Here is a 22,980-nt window from a genome sequence, read left to right on the forward strand (position 1 = left end):
TTCTTTAAATTTTAATGGTGGACAACCTTGGGTTTTTTAGTTTACACTTACAGTGTAAACGATTTTCGGGTATGCTCTTTCTGCCTATTTAATTAGTTTTTGCATTGAAGTTCAAATGAGGATTTTGATAATCTTTAATTTTCTCAAAGCACCTAAATTTATTCACTAAACTGTAGGTAAAATGTGAGAAAAATAATCCTTCATTATCTACTCGTGTGGGATAGGGAAATCCCACCTCTGGAACAAGATTCGCTGTCTAGAACTCGGCAAAGTCTAGTCCTAGACTGCGAATCTTGTCCCCTCGGTGGAATTTCCCTATCCCACACTCGTACCAATGAAGGATTCTATTAGTCACAAGGAGTGCCCATATGAACAATGTCCCTAATACTCACCATTCTAAAGTTATGAGCAATGTTAAAGATTTGTTTAAGGAAGTATGCTACACCAGAAAAATTTGATGTAGATGAGAAGTGGAGGATATGTACAACAATATTTTGAAATTGAAAATTTTCAAATTTACTTTATTTTGTCAAAAAATACAGTTTTATTAGAAGATAGTCTGAAAAAAATTTAAAACCCCTGATGGACTCGGACCTGAGACCTACAGTTCACCAATCGGTATGTTAACCTACTGAGCTACTCAGCTAGGTATTTAAATTGAAAAGGAAAAGTCAAATATTGCTGATATTGATTTTTTCCTCCATGTTTTTAAAGGAAGTCAGCCATTATGACGATGTAGAGTACCTCCTTAATGTTCTGAAATTGGAGTCAAACTTCAATGTCAAGGTCACAAGATAAAGATCATGAAATCAAATGAAAGGTTTTGTCATAAGGCATCTATAGCAAAAATACAAAAGTCCTTCCCGATATATTGCCTACATTAACTTTTCTTAAAAGTCCAAAGTTTGGTACCAAAAGAAAAGTATTATCACAAGGAATACACATACAAAAAGTAGGTCAAACATTTTGGTACCATACGGAAGGTATTATCACAAAGAATGTACATATCTTAAAGAAATATGAGGGCTCTATCACTCGTTCAGTCACCATTCAAAAGTTACATACATGAGCAAGGTTCAGGTTTCCGACCAACATGAAAAAAACAATTGTTCAAAACTTTACTAAACTGATTTATTTTAATAAATCAGTTCACAATAATAATAGACTTACAGGCCTTTTAAGCTCACTCTCAAAAAAATCATTATGAAAAAGTTTTTCCAATTCCTTTGTTGTGCCATCAGTCTATATTGTGACCCTCCCCTTAAAATCTACAACACATATATCAAACAATGCTAGCATTTTCAATTAAAAAAACCTGCAGTCTTGATGTTCTTAATCTATTTTGACAAAATATTTTCAAAAATTTCAAGTCATGTGGACAGTATTTTATCTTTGATAAACTTTCAAGATAATTTTCTGGCAAATTATGTCTTACAAAGTAAGGAATTTTCCCCATGCATTGATACACTGTACATGTATAGTTCTTGGGGGGGGGGGGGGGGCAAATAGACATCTCAAGGGAAATACCGCCAAGGTTGCGAATTTGTCTTAAAATATAAAAACCGACACTGAGAGTGTTTCTTCCACAAAACTGCTGTGAAGGGGTAATTGTTTTCAGAAAAGTTAATCACTTAAATACATGTATACTATACATTGTAGGTCAGTACTATTATCGAAAAATAAAATGAATTAAACAACAATTTCACATTCACGCAATTTGACGTATATACGCGACATTTCGCTACATCAAGTTTTCACATAAAATAAGGAATCTACAGTATCTCCTGCTATGGATGTTTTATATCAATTATGTATACATGTACTTGCAACTTTTTGGAATCCTTTAACCAAGAATGCTTTGTGCTAAAGCTGGATCTGTTCATCTGGAGAACTCAAACATGTCAGAAAAAGCAAATCAGACATAAATACCTTTAAAGTAAATAATGGTTTCCAAGGTTACATGTTATTATACATGTACATGTATTGTGGTAAAGAAAAAAAGTATAGTTTTGTATGCACCTCTGAAATATATTGCACAAATTGAAAAATTGCAACACATGGAATCTTCTTAAAATGGCTGCTCCAAAAACAAAAATAAATAAATAAATAAATGAAATGTATCAAAATGGGTTTCCATGGAATAAAAATCCGTAACATTTCATAATCACTGTCTCACTCTGCTCAATATGAGCTACATACACTTCAGTAATAAAATAAATCCCTATCACATTCTAAATATGTCACATTGAAATATGAAACATTGCTTTAAACATTTAAAAGTTATGCAAATTATGCTTGTTCAATGTATTGCTCTGACATTAATTGCAGTGCAATAATATATTTCTGATACACAAAGCTGCCTTTTATAAAAGAATGATACAGTCTTCTTTCGCTGAAGGCATATCCATCAACTGAAATAAAGCAAAAACTCCAGACATTTTTTTCTTTAATGATTCTCAAGGTGACCACACACATGACAATAACATAATATCAAATTTTCGAAGATGATTAAAATATGAATTACTCGGCAATGAAACATGATTTATCATTGAAATCTAATGTTCTACAGCGCATTTACAGTCAGGACACCACACAGTCGACAGATCAACCAATCTCGCCGAGATATCACACACAGTCGACAGATCAACCAATCTCGCAGAGATATTTTCATCTTAGTTGTAGATGAAGTTAAATCTGTAAAAATAAAAAACCATTTCTTAAGATAAATAACAGGTAAAAAGAATGCATTTCAGTTTTTAAAGCATTTCTTTCTGTGACTATATAATTTTTGTTCACACATGTGTAAAAGTCTACAAAACTAAATCCCAGTGATATAGGCATTCATATACACACTGTAAATGTTGTAAACATATACCAATTTGTGAGCCAGCACATTATTTTTTCATCATGATTGATATCACTCACAAAATCTCCGAGTTGGGAAAACCCTACTTTATTAGTTGTGGAGCCATCTGATCATATTCAACAAATTACATTCATTTGATTAGGAATCAAACTTTACACTGCTTTGAAACAATACACCCTGATTTAACACCTTCCATATTGCTTTACTTTGGACAGATGGGATCCAATTTGATGTCAAAAAGATAATTTGCATCAGAAAAATACTTTTTAACTCCGCTTATTTAAAAAAAAAAAAAAAAAAATCAATAACTGAACACTACTGTAACAATTATTCGGTAAACTAACTACAAAGGAAAACAAAGGTCTGACAAATAAAAATTCTTATCAGACTGTATACGAAATAAATTCTGCTACCCGTGACATTATAAAACTATTTCCCTCTGTCTGCAGCCAATATCCATATGGAAAACACAAAGGCTTCAATTACTGAGGCTGCAACATGCAATTAACAGCAATTAAATCAACAAAATGACCCTATCATGACCTTCTCCTTACAATGTATTAATATCAAATACAAACTTGGGACTTCTTCAAAAGGGAGCTTGCACAATAATTCCTCCCTGCAACATTTTGATTTAAGTTTACCATATTACTTGTAATACCATTCATGGCTAGTAAAAGAGGTTTCTGCGATGGAGTGGGATTAAATGATTGAATTATACGGTGTGACTCTGGGGATCCTAGGCAGCAGGTCCTAGAGTGTGGGGGCCATCTGTGGTACAATTGTTCTCTGTTGATTCCTATTAAGCTTAACGTCATCAAAATCACAACCTTTCTTCCCTTTTTGGCAATTAATTCTTCACGTTTTATGAAGCGAAGAAATTATGTATGAATTAAACCACTTTTCTGTTTTATTTTTCATAAATTTGGAATTAATCCATTTTTGACTGTTATTTCTGTGGTTATACATATGAAATCTTATCAGAGTTTGTGTGCACACTCTGTCCTTTTCTAAGGTCCTCTATTTATGACAGAAGTATATTATCAAAATATTAAATTCCAAAACAGTATACTCTTCCATGCAATATACACTCTATACATTCATTTATGTGTCTACTATTTTTGTTTCTGTTCCTGTTTGATGACCTAATTTTGACCTGCACAGAAACCCACACAGGTATGATAAGTGTGGTTGCTACGGCAACTTTTTGACTTATCTATATAAATTTAAACTAGTTTGTGTCATGCATTCAAATGAATAAAAAGGAATATATCATCATATCAAATGTGACAGTCGTGTATTTATCAAATTAACATTACCAATTCTCCTGTGATTTCTTAAGGTGTGATAGTGTAAAATATTAATTACTTTGTAATGGGCCTAGCAAGAATATCATTTTTTTTCTTCAGTTTGATGAATATTGGTTGTTTAATATCATAATGAAATATGATTGGAATCTTTATTGAAGAATATCAAAAAACTTTGAGTTAAAGACATCCTATACGGATATTTTCTGTTAATATGTCAATAACGTAAACTGGAACATATTGTTCAATTTCAACAGTAACCTATTATATATTTTCAAATTGATTTAACTTCAAAAAGTTACATTATCATATATCAAAGTTCGAGTGAAATCTCTTTTGACGAAAAGTTCCGTTTAATCCGGGTCAGAATAGGTCCTTAGCACCCCTTGCTTGTCGTAAGAGGTGACTAAATGGGGTGGTCCTTCAGATTAGACCACAAAATTCCCAGGTGAGAATAGGTCCAAAGCTTAGCACCCCTTGCTTGTCGTAAGAGGTGACTAAATGGGGCAGTCCTTCAGATTAGACCACAAAAACCGAGGCCCTGTGTCACAGCAGGTGTGGCACGATAAAGATCCCTCCCTGCTGAAAGACAGTAAATGCCGAGTATCATAAAGCCCAAATTTTGCAGCCCTTCAATAGTAATGATGATGTCTCCATATGAGTGAAAGATTTTTGAGAGGGACGTTAAACAATATTCAACCAACCAATCTTTTGATGAAAACAATTAGGTTTATCATCCTTAGAGAGCTTCTCTGTTTTTCAACTTAGTATTATGTCATTTTCTTTAAAAAGGGCTATAACGGTTCTTTGCAAATCAACTAATTCTGTTTCTAATTCATAGAAGATTTTTTGATCCACAGGGATACTCTATTCTGAAAATTTATTCATCTAATCAAATTTATAATAATTATTTTAAAATGAAATCATGAAAATTTAATGATAATTAAGATTGTTAAAATGATAAAATTATTCTATCTCAAACCTGAGTTGAAGTTTGGCTTGCTTAAGTACTCCCAAATTAATGCAAATTAAAGGATAAAATTCAATTTTCTTCATCAGCCCCAATAAAATGCATCGTCTATTCTCACTTGTGATTTTTTGCCACAAATCAAGCACACAAACTAGAATTAATAATTCATCCCATTAATTCCATCAGAACCCTACATGTGATGGAACACACAGTTACTAGAAGCAATAATTACGCAAACCTGAACTATATAAAGCTTCGATTATGTCAATTTTCATTTTCAATTTTATTTCAACACATGTAAAACTGTTGACTTCTCGATTTAGGATTCTCATTTACGCAACCTTAAATCAAGTCAAACAACTTCCTTTGAGCAAATCCTGGTAAGTTTGGATTTAAAATGATTAGCCTATATGGTGTGTGTTTCTAATGACATCATTAAATGGTTGGCCCATCAGCAGGGGGAAAACTATTAAATCCATTAAAATGCACAGCAATAAATAAAGATTTATTGCTTTACTTTCAAGAAAGGTACAGAATCAGCCCCGTCATTATCATGTTTATTTCACTTTCTCCCTGATGTAATCTTGCAAATTAAACAAAAGGCAAGTTTTACTGCATGCATGATTATCAAAAGTAACTGCCGAGCACAAAATAAATTCATCGGTTTTAAACTTTTAAATTCAAAGATCATTATATTGATCAACTTCAATAGAAAGAAATTTCAAAGATTCAAACCACTTTACCAGGAAATTACTCTTTATATCAAACTAGAACATCATATTCATGTAGTAGAAACATATCAATACAACTGCATTTTAACATGATGTGCAGTATACACATTTGCACATGTATTATCATGAACTCTCACCTTTTCTGCAGGTGGTACCCTAAAATAACCCTTAGTTTGAAACCTTGTAAGGACAAAGCTAACTGACCACTGCAGTGGTCACTGGAGAAACAGGTGTCTACCCTGAACTGACCCCATACTGACCATACCTGGGTACAACAGGTGAGACCTGAAGTGACCCACTACTGACCAGTGGTCATCTGTTTGCTCTGAATGGATAGAAACTCCCCATGGACCAAAATAGAAAATCCATCCACAAGCAGTGGTTACCGTCATTTCAAATTGATTCCACCTGCCCAGTTGTTCAATGTGCTACAATGATTTTAAAACTTGTAAATGTATTGTCATATTTTCATTATCTTTAATGCAAAGACTACCCCCTTCCCTGTTTTTGGATTCATTGAGCATTGCTTTTGCAAAATACATTTTAAAAAATTATATTTACTGCCATATCATACATTCCATACATGTACAAACATTGATTAGAAAGGGGGGGGGGGGGGGGTAGAAGGAGGGGGTGTTATAAGGGTTGCAACTCATTTTTTTTTTTAAAGCAAATGGTTTTTAGAGGCTGCAACTTGCATAGTTAAATCTTATTTTAAAATTCTGGCAAGGAAGACCAGATATATTTGACATATGATCGAGTCATCAACTCTATATATTTTTTGTATGAATATTTTTTCTAGCTTTTGTAAAGACTTTCTAAATACAGTCCAATTTTAAATCTTACAGGAAATATGCTTACAAAATTATCATACACAACTTACATTTGGAGACTTGCAGGTATTAGGTTCAACAGTTCTTCATTCTTTTCAGATTAATTACTCAGTTTCTGTTTAATTTATTCAATGGGTGTGATGAATTGTCATTTTTTTAATTTAATTCATGTGCACACATCAAGATGTAACAGAGATGATGGTTAAGAGCAAAAAAAAAAAAAAAGAAATGTTGGAGGTATAATATATAATATACTGAAAGCTCTTCAACATCTACTTCTGACACTGTGAGAAATCTGTATGTCATTTATACAAGCATATCTAGAATACTGGTATCTGAAACTCACTAACACATCATAGGATTCAGAATTTCAAACATGACAAAATCTAGAATTGAATCTGACATTACTTGAAAAACCACTAAGAGCTTGACCGAGCAGGGCAGAGCAAGGTGTCCTGGAATGAACTGTTGACCAGTGGTCAACATGTGAACTCGCACATCTGCTGTCCACTGGGTGAAGAAAGGTGCATACCCCTATTGTTTCAAAATGACCTTTCACCTGGAGAAACTTTTACTGGTCAGCTCGGGCCGCCTAACCAGTGCTCTCCAAACAACGCAGTAAAGATTGGCTAGTCGCAGTAAAGATTGGCTTGTCCAGGAAAGATTGGATAGTCACAGAACTAAGCATGTCATTGTGAACTAAACAGAAATTCTGTGTCCCTCAGTTCCTGCATAGCCAGATGAATAGTTACCATGGTTTTTTAAAACCATTTTTTGGGGCAGACTTTAAAAAAATAAAATATAGCCCCCTCCCCCTTCTCAATGTTTTTTTCATAATGAAATACATATAGAATGTTTTTAATGAAATAATATTGTTTTAATTTGGCACCTTCAATGTCTTCCGATTCCCTACCACAATTCAATCTTATATTTCAATTGGTACCCATTTTCTCTAATTCGTAAATTTTTATTTGTCATGAAGAGTGTTGCTGTAATATCATGTAATGTTCAATACTTAGGGATTTGCCATTAATACACACTCTCAGAACATGCACTTTTTACACATATTCCCTAATTGCAGATAAATCAAGGCCCCTAAATGGAGAGGGAAAAAAAGCCTACAAATCTACTATGACAAAAATGGGAACCAGGATGTATCGTAGAATTGAGTTTCAAGAACATGTAATGAAACAGAATTATTATTCACATTATGAAATATTGTGACAATGGTACATGACCTTTGACAGCATAGCAAGGTCATGATGACCTTGGAGACAGATAATCTACTCATCACTTGCCACCTGTAATTATTAGGCTCCTGACAAAATGCATCAGCAGAGTGGGGTCTGTGGTAGCCTGGGTCAAACTGTCAGCTTTACACACAGCAAATTTTATCCATTTAATACTAATCAAACATAGTGATTAGTGTCCACAAGACAAATAAGTTCATCGGACTAGAACTGAGGAAAGCGGTGGGTAGCTCACTAGTAGGTGTAATTACAATTATTTTTAGGAAGTTCTCTGATGTGAAAATGTTACAATACCCTCACTATAACTACAAGACCGCCTTTTCATGACACCTTCAGCACCAGATGTAGTAAATTTGGTTTTACCATGTCACTATAGGGCTCTATTTTACACTTCACCGTGGACATTCTTCTTCTCCTTCATCTACTATCAAGTCAACAGCTAGTACTAAATAAGTCATAGACCCCCCCCCCCCCCCCCCTCCCCCAACAGAATGGTCACCAATTCACCATAGCTCACTACTCAGCCATAGAATGTAAAATTAGAAATAACGGTTTTTTCCAAATTTACACAGGGTATGAACTGGGAAGCATACTTTTCATGAGGCGTGTTATGTCCGCATGAAGTGTCACAGTACATACCATTATGTACATTTGAAAATGAAATTGATTTCTTAAATAACCTTTGCATAAGGAATCTACATGTTATCAAAATACTGTATTAAATCAATCTCTTACAGTTACATAGTACTTAAAGGTGTGACCGACAGAAGAAAGGCTGGACAGTCAATATTGTAATCCATTGTTGTTACACGCTTCACAGACAACACAAAAAGGTTCATCTTAAGCTTTCCTGTCCTTCCTTTTCCTAAGGACAGTGGGGTAGTCATGTCAAGGAGCTCTCCCTCAAGCAGCCCCCGAGAAGGAGAATGGAAGACGTGGTTTTAATTCAGATTGACAGAGGTCCCTGTGTAACAAAGAAGTCTCGAGAAAGGTCGGAAAATTATCAATCGTCACCAAATGACTTTTCTTTGTTAAGGGATGACAAGGATGTCTTAATAACAGGTTGGTGGTTCAACAGAATAGGATGGAGGCCACCTGAGGGCCATAATTAAAACATGATGTCTTAATTTTGTCAGGATTATAAATCAAATAAATTATCCCTATTCTAAACTTCAATTTGATGAACAGAGAATAACCTACAACGATATAAATTTCTGCAGTAACACATCTATTTTCATACTGGAAAAGTGTTCATGAATTAGATTTGATGCATATCATCTACAAGGAACAATTTATTTGGTAAAAAAGAAATCTATTTGAAAGCAGCATTCTAAATTCTTCACTTACAATGTATGAAAAAACAACTTTAAAAATGAAATCCTGTTTTTAGTGAGTTTAAAAACTCAATTCAACAGGCTGTATTAAAATAGTAACGCGCGTCAAGTCATCTATTGTTATTGCACCTTGAGCAAGCCATTCTATTGATTCCTGCGTAATTATACCTGTCCACAGGTATCATAACAATTAGATATCATGCACAGGTATTCACCTGCTGTCATCATCCCGTAATCATTGAAGGCTAATGGTGAAGCAATCATTGCAAATCCATCAATTCTATTACAGATTACAAACGATGCAGACACCATTCAGCCAAGGCCAGACTCGGTACTACAGCCATTAGTGAACAGGTTTAAACGCCGACATATTCCTATACAAACCATATGAACTGCATGAAACTTGAAAACTGAATTCTACAGATATATATATAAGTAAACAAAAATAAACAACAAGACCATGATAAAAGATTACTTATTATCAAACATTCATGATGACTTTTACCAATGCAAGAAAGCTTGTTACTCGACCTGCATATTTCTAAATGCTGGAGGTCGATTTTCAGGAAGGGTAAATTTATGGTAGATCTATATAGGGAAGCAGCAATGCTGGACAATTTATGATCAGTTCATGCATTTATAAGTCTAATGACATTAATCAGGACTAGGGTGTTGGTATTTACTGGGGAGGGAGTTACGCATTCTCTACATCAACTTTCATTGTATATTGCGTAGGTAATAAATGACTGAGTGTATATATGGAGTTAATGACTGATTGTGTGTGGAGCAAATGAAATGTACATGGAGCAAATGATTAATTGATTCAGAATATGACGGCATAAATGACTGACTGTATATGGGGTTAGAGACAAATTGTCTATGGAGTTAAAACCTAATTGTATATGGGACATATGACAGATTGTATCTGGAGTAAATGACAGATTGTATATGGGGTAAATGACAGATTGAATATGGAGTAAATGACAGATTGTATATGGCATTGTATATGGGGTAAATGACAGATTGTATATGGGGTAAATGACAGATTGTATATGGGATTGTATATGGGGTAAATGACAGATTGTATATGGGTTAAATGACAGATTGTATAAGGGGTAAATGACAGATTGTATATGGGATAAATGACAGATTGTATATGGGATTGTATATGGGGTAAATGACAGATTGTATATGGAGTAAATGACAGATTGTATATGGGGTAAATGACAGATTGTATATGGGATAAATGACAGATTGTATATGGGATAAATGACAGATTGTTTATGGAGTAAATGACTGATTGTATATGGGGTAAATGACTGATTGTATATATGCTGATTCAGTGATATATTGTCCTATCTCTGAATGGTTGGGTGTCTCATTATTTTTTGCCTTTCGTGGTCACACAGGCCCCACTCAACTTTGCACTCTACATGGGTCCTCATCTTTGATCAGGAATCTTTAACATGTCAAAGACTATAACTAATTCAATAAAATGGGAGTACAATGCCAAGGCCATTTAGTAATTAGAGATCATGTTCCACATTCAGTAATTATCATGTTCCACATTCAGTAATTATCATGTTCCACATTCAGTAATTCAGTAATTATCATGTTCCACATTTAGTAATTATCATGTTCCACATTCAGTAATTATCATGTTCCACAGTGTCTAAGACATCATCAGTTTTCTTCTGTGATCATAATATTTTTTTCATTGAAATGTTAGCCCTAATTAAATTTCATTGTTTAGCTGTAAATACTGGGGTTATATTTTTCTAGAAAATCGTAGATGTGATTGGCTTTAAAGAGTATATTGCATATAAAGTTTTTCAGTAATATAGCCTGAATTGTAACAATCGTAACAATGTTTATGAGGTACACTACATGGATTTTAACAGAATGTTGTAGCACACTACGTTTTTCTTGGAAATTATTTTCCTCTCTCGCATTTTAACAATGTTAGAGGGATCTTTGATTTACTATATCCATCAAAAGGTGTAACGCCAAGATAACATTTAGCATGCAATGCCTTTTACATAGGTAGCTTCAATATTGTCTTAATGGAAATAATTTGCAAGGCACTCTCTCTGCAGATTACGTGGAGAATTTCTGAGACATTTCCACGGAATATTCCTGCTAAATCTTCTTCATATGTTTATTTCCACGGAATATTCCTGCTAAATCTTCTTCGTATGTTTATTTCCACGAAATATTCCTGCTAAATCTTCTTCATATGTTTATGCTTTTTTGGCTCAAACAGTACAACTCATTTAAGAATTTTCCTTATTTTTGTGCTGCATTGTCTAGAAATGGCATCATTTTTGGTAAATCTTGATGATCAGAAATATGTTTTGAAGGCACATTGTGTAAATTCACACAGAATTAGGACTTAGAAACTTAATTCACAGTTATCACGATGCTAGCCTTATTAAACCATATCATCGATTACTTAGAAACTTCACATTTACCATGATGCTAGCCTTATTAAACCATATCATCGATTACTTAGAAACTTCACATTTACCATGATGCTAGCCTTATTAAACCATATCATCGATTACTTAGAAACTTCACATTTACCATGATGCTAGCCTTATTAAACCATATCATCGATTACTTAGAAACTTCACATTTACCATGATGATAGCCTTATTAAACCATATCATCAATTACTATTCATTACAACAATTTTGCGCAAATTCTTGTTTGAGATACAGAATATTTTTCTTGTTAGTGAACTGGTTTTTTCTAGTCGCATTGCAATATGAATGTTTACCAAGTGTTATGTTGTAACCCCTAAAGGCCATTTACATTGTAAAACATACTGCTAAAATGTGCTGTTAATTTATATTCCCAAGTATTTCGTACTGTATAAGCAGAAATTTTTGGCGAGAATTTAATTTTGGAAATGTTAGCAAGGGTGTTGAGATTGCTCAAATTGAATATTGCTGACAATTGTTTCCGTATCGTAGAATATCGCTGACAATTGTTTCCGTATCGTAGAATATCGATGACAATTGTTTCCATATCATAGAATATTGATGACAATTGTTTCCGTACCGTAGAATATCACTGCATGACAATTGTTTCCGTACCGTAGAATATCCCTGCATGACAATTGTTTCCGTACTGTAGAATATCACTGCATGACAATTGTTTACGTATTGTAGAATATCACTGATATTGGTTTCCGTTTGTAGGTAATCTTTTATCTTTCTTGGAATCATAAATCGCAAAAATTAACTCTATAGCTAAATATATATACATAATTTAATTCTTATTGCATCCTTGTCTCTGATTGGTCAAATTCCAATTGAGGAACGCAAGTTATTTTTGTATAACCTGGTTTGGTATGGGGACACACCCCCTTGACAACCAGATGTCAGAACTATTTTTTTTTCTCTCTCTCTAAATTTATATCGCAGCACTATTTTCAGCCTTCTATGGAATAGAAAGTCAACGTGCACAATAAGATACTTCGGTTTGATACACATATTGTTTTCTTGTTGTCAATATTAGCATCTACTTGTACGCAAATCACTTTTATAAAACATCTTTCTCTGTATGTATGGTTGAATAATAGATTAAAACAAAGATATTATATTCGAATTAATGATTTGCCAAGTAAGCATTACCCTGTTCATTTTGAAATACATTTCTCACTGGGGAAAAGGAGGGAGGTGCGTTGTTTCATTCCTTGATCCGTCTTTCAACAAAGCAAACAAAAATTCATACGTCTTATTTTATCACATGACGTCAGACACATTAACATGTGGATCGCTATTTGTTACTTGCTTACATATTTTCTTGGGTCGGATTTACTATTAGCGACAACATTGCATACAAGGATAAGTTTTCATCTAGTAGAAGTTTTCACAGAGTTGAAAGCTGTAAATTTTTGCATTTTCTGATATTTGAAGATTTATTTGGGGTAGGCCTAAACAATGCAATTTCCCGTATTTTCTCAATCTGTCGGAGATGAGCAACTTCAAAGTCGATCTCTATCTCTAAAGGGCAGCGAAATACGCATTACATGGATAGTCTACACATATTTTCTATCATGATAAACTTCACTTTCGATACAATATTTTGATAAATGGCTAGGCTCCGTAGAACTAAGATTAAAGATGGCGACCTTCAGCTTCGCAGCTAGACGCTTCGTGTCGCTGTTGCTAAGTAAATCATTGTGCGGCTTGGTTGACTTGTATTTTTCCGAGTTTATGTACATTTTGATAAACGAAGGTTAGCATATTTGTCTCTTGCATCAAATTATAAGGAATGACTTTAATTCTGGGGCAAGTTATATGAGTATAACCTGTTTTGGGTCAGTTTACGCTTTTTCATAATCTGCTTCGCGGATTATAAAGCGTAAAGTGACCCATACCAGGTTATACTCGTATAACTTACACCAGAATTAAAGTCATTCCTTAAACGTACCCATTTTAATGGAAAAAAAATCATTCGTGTCGAAACAAAATCCACTCATTACTTTTTTGTGTAGATGGAAATGTTTCTGATTTTCCAGGACAAGTCTTATATTGTACATTATTGTACAACATAAAATGTAAAGCATTGATCTGTGAAAGATTAACAAACAAACAATTAAGGTAATTGAAGGCTGACAGGTATTTTCACGTGGTTTTATAATTAAAAAAAACAGAATCCACAGGTATTGAAGCAACCTGTTCAATCACAGGTATCCTGATGACAGATTACCTGAGAATACCTGAGAAATGTACACCAGGTGAGACCGTAGCCTTGACACAGTGCTCTCCTGTCTTCTGATAATTCATAGCCACCTCTATTCTACCAGGGAAAAGCTTTAAAAAAAACTATCATGATTAACAGACATCCAATTATCTCTATCAAGAAAACTTTTCTATTAATTCTTAATTTAAAAAAATGATTCATAATCCTCGCACCCTAGAAATTCTGCCATCTCAAAATGACTTCAGCCTCAAAAAATCCTCTCTGATTTGCATACAAAGGAAATTATCAGCAACATGATTTGTTGAAATTTATGGGGTATTGTGTCTTTTGACAATGCTCAGCTGTTAAGACAAAATATCCAAAGATAGTTGACTCATACAAGACAGTTTTTTGTTTCTTAGGGAGAAAAATCACTTTTGCTCAGAGGGAAAGATTTTTTTTTATGATGGCTTCATTTTAATTATTCTTGTTATTCGATCCAACTAAGAATTTTAGACTCCAAAATGAGGGATGAGCAATTAAGAAGACAATTTTAGCATGCTTTGTTCGAGGATTTGAGCATTCTATAATAAAAGTCTTCCCATAAAAAATACCGTTTAGTATATTTTTCATTTCAAAACCGGATTCTTCGTATGATCTAATTCATAATAAAATGATACAACATTTTGATTTAATAATAGAAAAAATAGAAAGTATTACACATTGCAACATTTTGTCAGTGATGACTATTAACATATTGTACCTGGAATTACCCCAGAAAGCATTAGTTATCCTAAAATGTGCTTTATATAATTATCGTTTATAAAGCAATTTATTTGAGATAAAATTTATGTTTCTACATCATTATCTATGATCAAATTAACATTTTTCTTCCCAATAATGACAAAATCAATAAACACCAGTTGTTGGGGTAAAATAAAAGAAGTTTGAAATTCTATGAAATAATATTACAGCATTAATTATTCTTAATTGTGATGCAACTCAAGGGAGCAATTTGAAAAAGAATACTTTTTTTCCCTGTGATGTTAAAAATAGCCACCCACTGAACGCTAGCCGTTGCTGAACACAAATATTTATTGCCAGATGGGTATGTAATGAGTCAGAATCGTTAAGCCATGTAAAACGCTACAATATCTTTTCATTGTATGCAGATGAGCTATAATTCCTTCATTACGCCTCACCCTTGTCAGCTCGGGGAGTCTGCACAAAGACTTGTTCTTTCATAATTATCGAAATCAGCACACACTCACTAATTTAGAAAAATGAGAATGGTCTGTCACTTTCATTCCTGGAAATGGACTCCCGAGTGCTGGAGAAATTGTTATGTGTTAAAAAAGGCGTGAGTCACCCGAGTGAGAAAAAGGACCAGGGGGTCGTAATCACAAGGGCTGAAGGAATCGGGCATTTCCCCAAACTCGCAGCAAAATGGCTCTAATTAATGTTTCTCTAGATTCCTTTTTCTCTCTCCAGGAGTCACATTCAGGGTGTCTTTTATGAAAAGATTTCCGGGCACAAGAATCTCAGGAAATTTAATCTGGATGACTGCACATGGAATTTAATGCAGCAGACGTGTAGAACTAACAATTAAACATCACAAGATCTCTTTAGGTTCCAGATCCTCCGAGCTTCCAACAGAAAGTGATCAGAACACTACAGTATATTACTTATCTATAAAATACCGACACTTTTTGTAAACTATCACCATGGCTAGTCTTCACATTACTTATCTATAAAATACCGACACTTTTTGTAAACTATCACCATGGCTAGTCTTCACATTACTTATCTATAAAATACTGGCACTGTTTGTAAACTATCATCAAGGCTAGTCTTCACATTACTATCTGTAATAAAACCGGCACTTTTTGTAAACTATCACCATGGCTAGTCTTCACATTACTATCTGTAATAAAACTGGCACTTTTTGTAAACTATCACCACAACTAGTTTTCACATTTGTTTATTCTATTCTCTGTTTCAAAATTACTTACGCATTAAAACAAAATCTCTCAAACACATGTACTAGCATGAGGTCCACAAAAAAGAGCATTGATCCATGCAATATAGGAACATTACGAAAAGTGCTTATAAAGCTTTTGTCTTATGACCTTTGACTTAAAGACAATTTCCTAAAGTATATTGCATTATTTAAATACACGATCAATTAAACCCCTTATTAAAGTCTTCCATTTCCAACAGAAGAACTTATAGTGATTCTATTGTTTATAATTAATATTTCTCAAGAGACGGTTTGATGGATTTTCTTGAAACTTTTGGGGATGATAGAGAATAGCAATATATCTCTAGACATTTTATTTCTTCATTTTTTCAAAATTCACTTCTGTTTGTATGATATGTCTGATTTCTGTTCTTTAAACAGTAATTTTGTTCGAGAGTAATCTAAAAAATTACTGAAGGTAATCAAATGAAACTTTCAGGGATGATATATCTCTCCATTGTATAGTGCTTTCTTGTAGTTTCAATTGTCGGTATCACTTTCGGTCATCACCAGAAGTGATTAAAAGAATCGCAAATTTCAGACTTTTTCTTTTAAATTGAAACCTATACCAGTTTATTAGGTCTCTTTCGAAGTCTCCAAAACTGTTGACCCCACCAAAGGTTGAAACTCCAACTACCAGTTATATCAGAAATATGAGGGTGAGTCAATAAGTAACCAGCCTATCCCATTTCCGATTGTCTGAGACAGTCACGATTTTCATGCCTTGTTTCAATACATGTTTTATACCTGGGTACAAAATTGCACGCGCATCGAGTCATTCTTTTATAAGATATTGAAAGTTTAACATGGCCAGTGATGCAAAGGCAGGCTTTTCATCTAAAGTTGAGTAGAGTGCTATAATTCGGTACTTGTATTTAAAAGGTAAAACAGGCAAGGAAATACACGGCGAGTTGGCCAATGTTGATGGGTCTTCTGCACCATCTTGAAGGTTAAATTCTGGTTAGTGTAATTCAAACGCAGTAGAATGTATTTAGAAGATGAAGCCAGGTCTGGACGCCCACTGGATGCCACCGACGAAGAAATGTGTAAGAAAGTTCGGGATCTGGTATACTTTGGTAGGCGAATTCAGGTGGAAGAAATAGCGCAGGCATTAGGCATTTCACATGGTAGCGGTTCAACAATCTTACATGATCGTTTATGTATGCACAAACTAACAGCCCGCTGGGTCCCCAAATCCCTTTGTGATGAACAAATGGCAACCAGAGCATCATTATGCAGTGCCTTGTTAAAGCATTTTAGGTCAAAAGATGATTTTCTGTTGCATCTGGTGACTGTAGATGAGACTTGGGTTCATAATTATGAACCAGAGAATAAAACTCAGAGTTGTCAGTAGGTAGGGCCTGAATCTCCGACGCCAAAGAAGTTCAAGATGCAACCATCTGCTGGCAAGGTGATGGCCACAGTATTTTGGGATGCAAAAGGCGTTATTATGTTGGACTTTTTACCCATGAGAAGTACAATAACTGAAGTGTACTATGCAAACTTGCTAGACCACCTGAGAACCACCATCTGTGAAAAACGCCAAGGTAAACTCTCTAAAGGTGTTTGCTGCAGCGTGAGTCTACACTTGCAAAGGATGCTGTAGAGCGAAATGGGTATGAATTAATACCACATCCTGCCTATTCGCCTGACCTAGCTCCTAGCGACTTCTTCCTATACCCAAACTTGAAAAAGGATATCAGTGGACGTCATTTCTGATCTGACAGAAGTCGTGATGGCAGTTGAGGAGTGGGTCAATGGAAAGGACCCCGACTTTTTCATTTCTGGGCTGATGGCACTTGAACACTGTTGGTCTAAGTGCATCACACTAGAAGACAATTACATCCAAAAAGAAGAGGTGGATCTCAACCGGAAATAAGTTAGACTGGTTACTTATTGACATCTATCAATTGTAGCTTCGTTCGTCTGCATCACTTCCCATCGTCACCCTTTTATATTTTGCAACTGCTGATGTCAGCAAAATGAACAATGATTACGTAATTACGACGTAATAAGGAATTTCAAGGGGAACAATGTTTGAAACTTTGATTGCTTTCTATCTCTTAAACGAAAAATATTTTTGAAATCATTATGAAATATAAATTGGTCAGACTGTGACTTTAAACAATATGGCATCTTCAAATTTTGTCTTACGTTCTCTTTTAATGAATTCAGGGAATAACCCCCAAATCTGAATATCTTATATATCTAAATGTTTTAGATACTGTCAAGAGCTATTCAGTAATAGCAAACAGCAGTGTCTACTTTGACTAAATATGACTTGGAACTAAAATGGAAAGAATACAATCGGAATTTCACGGTCACCAAGTGGGCAATCAGAATTAGATTTTTAGGGGTATGCATTGACTTTTTAATCACATTGGCAGTGCACGAGCACTTATTTGCATCCCCATGCACACGGTTTGTTTGCAAGATGTCCAGGGGTGAGGAAGATTTTTGCATCTTTTCTGAGCTTTTGGCTCTGCCCCAAAGTCTCCAGGGATCACAAATTTTACAATTTCTGTTTTTCTTATCCTATGTATGCTATATACCAAATTTGGAGGGAAAAAATTGGCCCAGCTGTATCTAAAAATGTTCAAGTGTTGATAGATGAACACTACCTGCTAACAGACAAGCAGATCGTAATAATCTGAGTGACTCAGGTGATCTAAAAATCAGATACAAATTTGAAGAAACCCAGATCATTTACAATGTTCTTAAGGTCAAAGGTAAAGATGGGTCATTATGGAACCCAGCATATGATGATCTTATGATTACACAACCATATGACAAACATCACAAGCCTATGTTAGAAGATAATCATGATTTTATCCATACAAGGTTCACATAGGAAACTTATTTACATGTATTTGCATACCACAACTTTGGTTCATATAGTGCTTATCAGGTTCAGTCTTGTGTGCCACAGCTGGCAAGATGAGGAAAAGTAAGTTAGTAAGAATATTACTTACATGTAATACTAACACAGTACACAACGTGTTAATGAAGAAACTACCACTGAAGATACTGTGCTGATCAGTGCCATCAAAACAAAGAGGCATAACTCTTACCTAGCACGCCCTGGGAGAGTTATCAAAAACTAGACTAGAGCATTGCAACAATTTTAAAATTATAGAAATCTCATTAACCTTAAAAATATTGTGTATTTACAAGGACTAAATGTTATTTGATAAAAAAAAAACTTTTTAAAAGCTGTATTCAAAACAACTAGCACTTGCTATTTTCTAAATAATGTAAAGCATAGCAAATGATAGGAATGGTTAAGTACATGTACACCTCATCTTTTTATCATGACTGAGAAACAACATAAGCTTTATAATTGGTCTCTCACAATAAATTTCACCAAATGATATTTGAACTTGAGCTAAACAGAATTAGCCAAAATTTAAAGATCAAATGCAGTGGTTGTAACTACAGTTAACCTTCAGATATCCAGATATCTGCCAGTGTCAGCTATCCAGATGTTGTCACTACAGTTAACCTTCAGACATCCAGATATCTGCCAGTGCCAGCTATCCAGATGTTGTCACTACAGTTAACCTTCAGACATCCAGATATCTGCCAGGTATCCAAATGCTTCACCTTCCGGACAAATTTTCTTGGGAATGGATTTTTTATATCTTATTTCATCTCATTTATCCGGTATATTTTGGTTCATTTATCTGGACATTAAAATTTAATTGGTCTGTCAATTCTGGTCTGCTTTCAGAGCTCGGTATTCTAAAGTAGTAGTAAAAACACTGAACTAGTTGTCTGTTCTTAAAGGACAATCACCTTGTTATCAATGATTCCCTGTGACTTTAATCATAAGTTGTTATCGAAATGTGCTCACGAAACTCCCACTTTTCTAACATGTGTTGAATTATGCTACTGTGTTGCCAAGGGAAAACAATTTTCCATGTCAATGTTATCAGCAAATACTCAGTATTTTATGTATCAGTAATTTATTACCTTGAATGTGTAATTTGATAAGATCATAAAACCACATTCAGTCAGTAATTTGAATCCAATTAACACATGCTCTAATGTGATCTTGTGTGGGACGATTGGTGTATGTGCAGTTAATTCAAAATTTAGCATGAATGAGCGTTAAAATTAAAGCGAGATATACTACTGACAGCTTGCTTGGATAAAGTCAAAGCTGTACCATACATGATTGCTTATGAATTGGATTGGGGAAGTGCAGTCATTAAAAAGAGCGGTGTACGGAAAGCATCAAAATCAGCCCTGTCCACATGTAAAAACTAAATACATGTTATCTTTAATTTTATGTGTCCTAACTGTTTATTCAAGACCTCCTGCACATGGAAATGACTTATGTTTTGGGAAATCCATTTGTGTCTTATAAATCTAGAATCCCCAACAGGAGAGATAATCTGGATTTTCATGGAATTTATGCCACACTTAAATAAAGTTTTCTATAGTACTTTTAAGATAGGTATTCCACAACACTTCTGAACTATTAAATTTCTTTACAATGTGGTTTCCTGCACATTTCTTGTTGCTTTCTTAATGCTGTGTTCCTTTCTTCTGTTATTTATGTACTCTATCTAAAGGGACATGGACACAATTTGTGCTAAAATTTTCAAATTTTATTTTTCCACTTTTAATGTTTGGAATGCTTGACTAAGGTATTTCTAATGGTCAGCAAAAAATTTGAACATCAGTTATCGAGGTATATGTACATGGGAGATACACAGCTCACAATTCTTTGCTATGTGAACAAAGCTTGTGTCATGTTTCTGTCTACATATAATAAATAATTATACTAGTAAAAGTTTCCAATTACAAGTCAATTCTGAACACAATCAAATAGTTTCTAGTGTTTGGCACATCTCATTTTGTTTTAAACACGCTATTTTTCTATTAAGCAATCTGTATCTAAACAAAAACATGACACGAGCCTTGTTTACATAACAAAGAATTGTGAGTGCTATACGTCACTTGTTACTCAACAGATATTTAAATTTTTGCTGACCATTGGAAATACTGTACCTTAGTTACGCATCTTTTTCAATAAAAATGGAAAAACAGAATTTGAAAATTTTCAGCTCAAATCGTGCCCATGCCCCTTTAAAGTTGCTGCAATAATGTAGCCCTCTCCGATGTTTTTTGGGGAGAGCGCTACAACTCCTTAGGATCTCCATAATGGTGCAAATGCAGGAGTGATTCACATTTTCGATCATTCTAAACATTTGCTGAATTTCTTTTCGTAAATAAAATTATATCTTATGTTTTTTAGTCAATATATAAATTTACAACCTGCAACTTACGATTTGTGAGGCTCTATTCTATCGTTTTCAACCATTTCGATATATTCCAATTTCTCGATTCATATTTGTGCGCCATGTTTGATGTACTGAAGTTTCAACTTCCAATTGTCAAGTTATTTGTATATGCCACATAAGGTAGTAGTTACATCAATGGACAAGTACGGAGGAGAAAGCTATTTCGTCTGTATTAAAAAGGTTTAGATTTAATATCAAGTTAAAAAAACGAACAGCAGAGTGTAAATTCTTTCTGCAACCATAGGATTTTCCTTTCTTTGTCGGAGTGGCTCAAGTAACTACATTTTCCCGTAAATTGTCAATGTTCAGGTTTTTCAGTATATCCACCTACGAGATCTCGCGATAACAAGCATGGCAGAGCAGACGAAGATATTTGCATGCTGTACATGTTTAATGAAAAACACCTTTATTAGACATGCCCAAGCACAAAGTTGGTACTCCTTTTGGTGTAAACAACATTTGGGACTTATAAACGGAGCTTATTATCGGTTATTCATAAAATTATTTTGCACAATTCCAGATCAGATAGGGCTACATTATTGCAGCTCCTTTAAAGGGGCATGGATACGATTTGAATTGGAAAATTTTCAAATTATATTTTCCCATTTTTAATGTTTACAATGCTTAACGAATGCATTTCTAATGGTCAGCAAAAATTTGAATATCAATAGTTGAGTTACAAGTGAGATACAGCATTTTTTGTTATGTAAACAAGGCTCGTGCCAAGTTGTTGTTTACAAACAAATTGAGATGTGACATATACTAGAAACTGTTTAACTGTGTTCAAAATTAACTTGTAAATTGAAATCATTTGCTCTAAATGAAAATTTTACAAGTATATTTAACCTATGTAAACAAAAACATGACATGAGCCTTGTTTACATAACAAAGAATTGTGAGTGCTGTATCTCTCTCTTGCAACTTGACAACTGACATTCGAATTTTCGCTGATAGAAATACCTTAATTAAGCATAATAAACATTAAAAATGGAAAAAAATATGAACATTTTTCAGTTCAAATCGTATTCCTGCCCCTTGAAGATTTGTGTTGAATGTGGCATTTAGGCCCGATGGGCCGGGTGTTTGATTTATTTTTATACTGCCTGTTAACATAATGTCTGAGAATGTACACAAGCCACTAAAACAAAATAATCAGTAACAGAACTAAGAAAACAAATGCATAAGAAGCACCCAAGGTCCAGAATGTTATGAAAATAATTTTTGTACTCTGGTTTGGTCAAAGTGTAAATTGGTGATATCAAGGGGATATCTATTTCAAAACGTCAAGTTCATTAAGGTATTTTTTTCATTGATGTAAGGTATGTTTATGAAATTTTTTAAAAATGTCGATTTGGAAGCGGGCTTAATGTATTCAATGTGGGTGCTTCAAATTGTAGACTTGGGGGCCCATTGGCCTCTAAAAATTTCAGCGAATATTCATCTTTGACTTATCTGAACTATTTCAACTGCGAACCAAAGCATCTGAATAGACAAGGGTCTACTGTAATCAATTCTCCAAACTAGTGATGAAAATAGAAGCTCATACCGACTGAGTGCTTGAGGTAAACTTGAAATGATTGGCCCGTATCCAGCGCTGTTGTCATACAGCTCAAACAATGGGGCGGCTACCAGTTTATAATTCCTAGGGACTGCAAACAATGCTGAAAT

At 34.3% G+C, this 22,980-nt stretch overlaps 1 protein-coding gene across 2 annotated transcripts in view; it reads right to left on the reverse strand.

Moving 5' to 3' along the window:
* Window positions 1-2,433: 2,433 nt before the first annotated feature.
* LOC125672686 (cleavage and polyadenylation specificity factor subunit 5-like) overlaps window positions 2,434-22,980 on the reverse strand; it is a 33,014-nt gene continuing 12,467 nt past the window's right edge. Inside the window, exons 6-7 of one of the 2 annotated variants that reach the window (XM_048908896.2) lie at window positions 22,859-22,973; window positions 2,434-2,694 (exon numbers count right to left, since the gene is read on the reverse strand). In XM_048908896.2, coding sequence (XP_048764853.1) covers window positions 2,673-2,694; window positions 22,859-22,973 — 137 coding nt within the window. In that variant the 3' untranslated portion in view covers window positions 2,434-2,672. Of the gene's footprint in view, window positions 2,695-21,331; window positions 22,974-22,980 lie in introns of those variants that run through there. The other variant, XM_056167180.1, reaches the window with a different exon arrangement.

This window comes from Ostrea edulis, chromosome 1 (assembly GCF_947568905.1).
Source record: "Ostrea edulis chromosome 1, xbOstEdul1.1, whole genome shotgun sequence".
Lineage (NCBI taxonomy): Eukaryota > Metazoa > Mollusca > Bivalvia > Ostreida > Ostreidae > Ostrea > Ostrea edulis.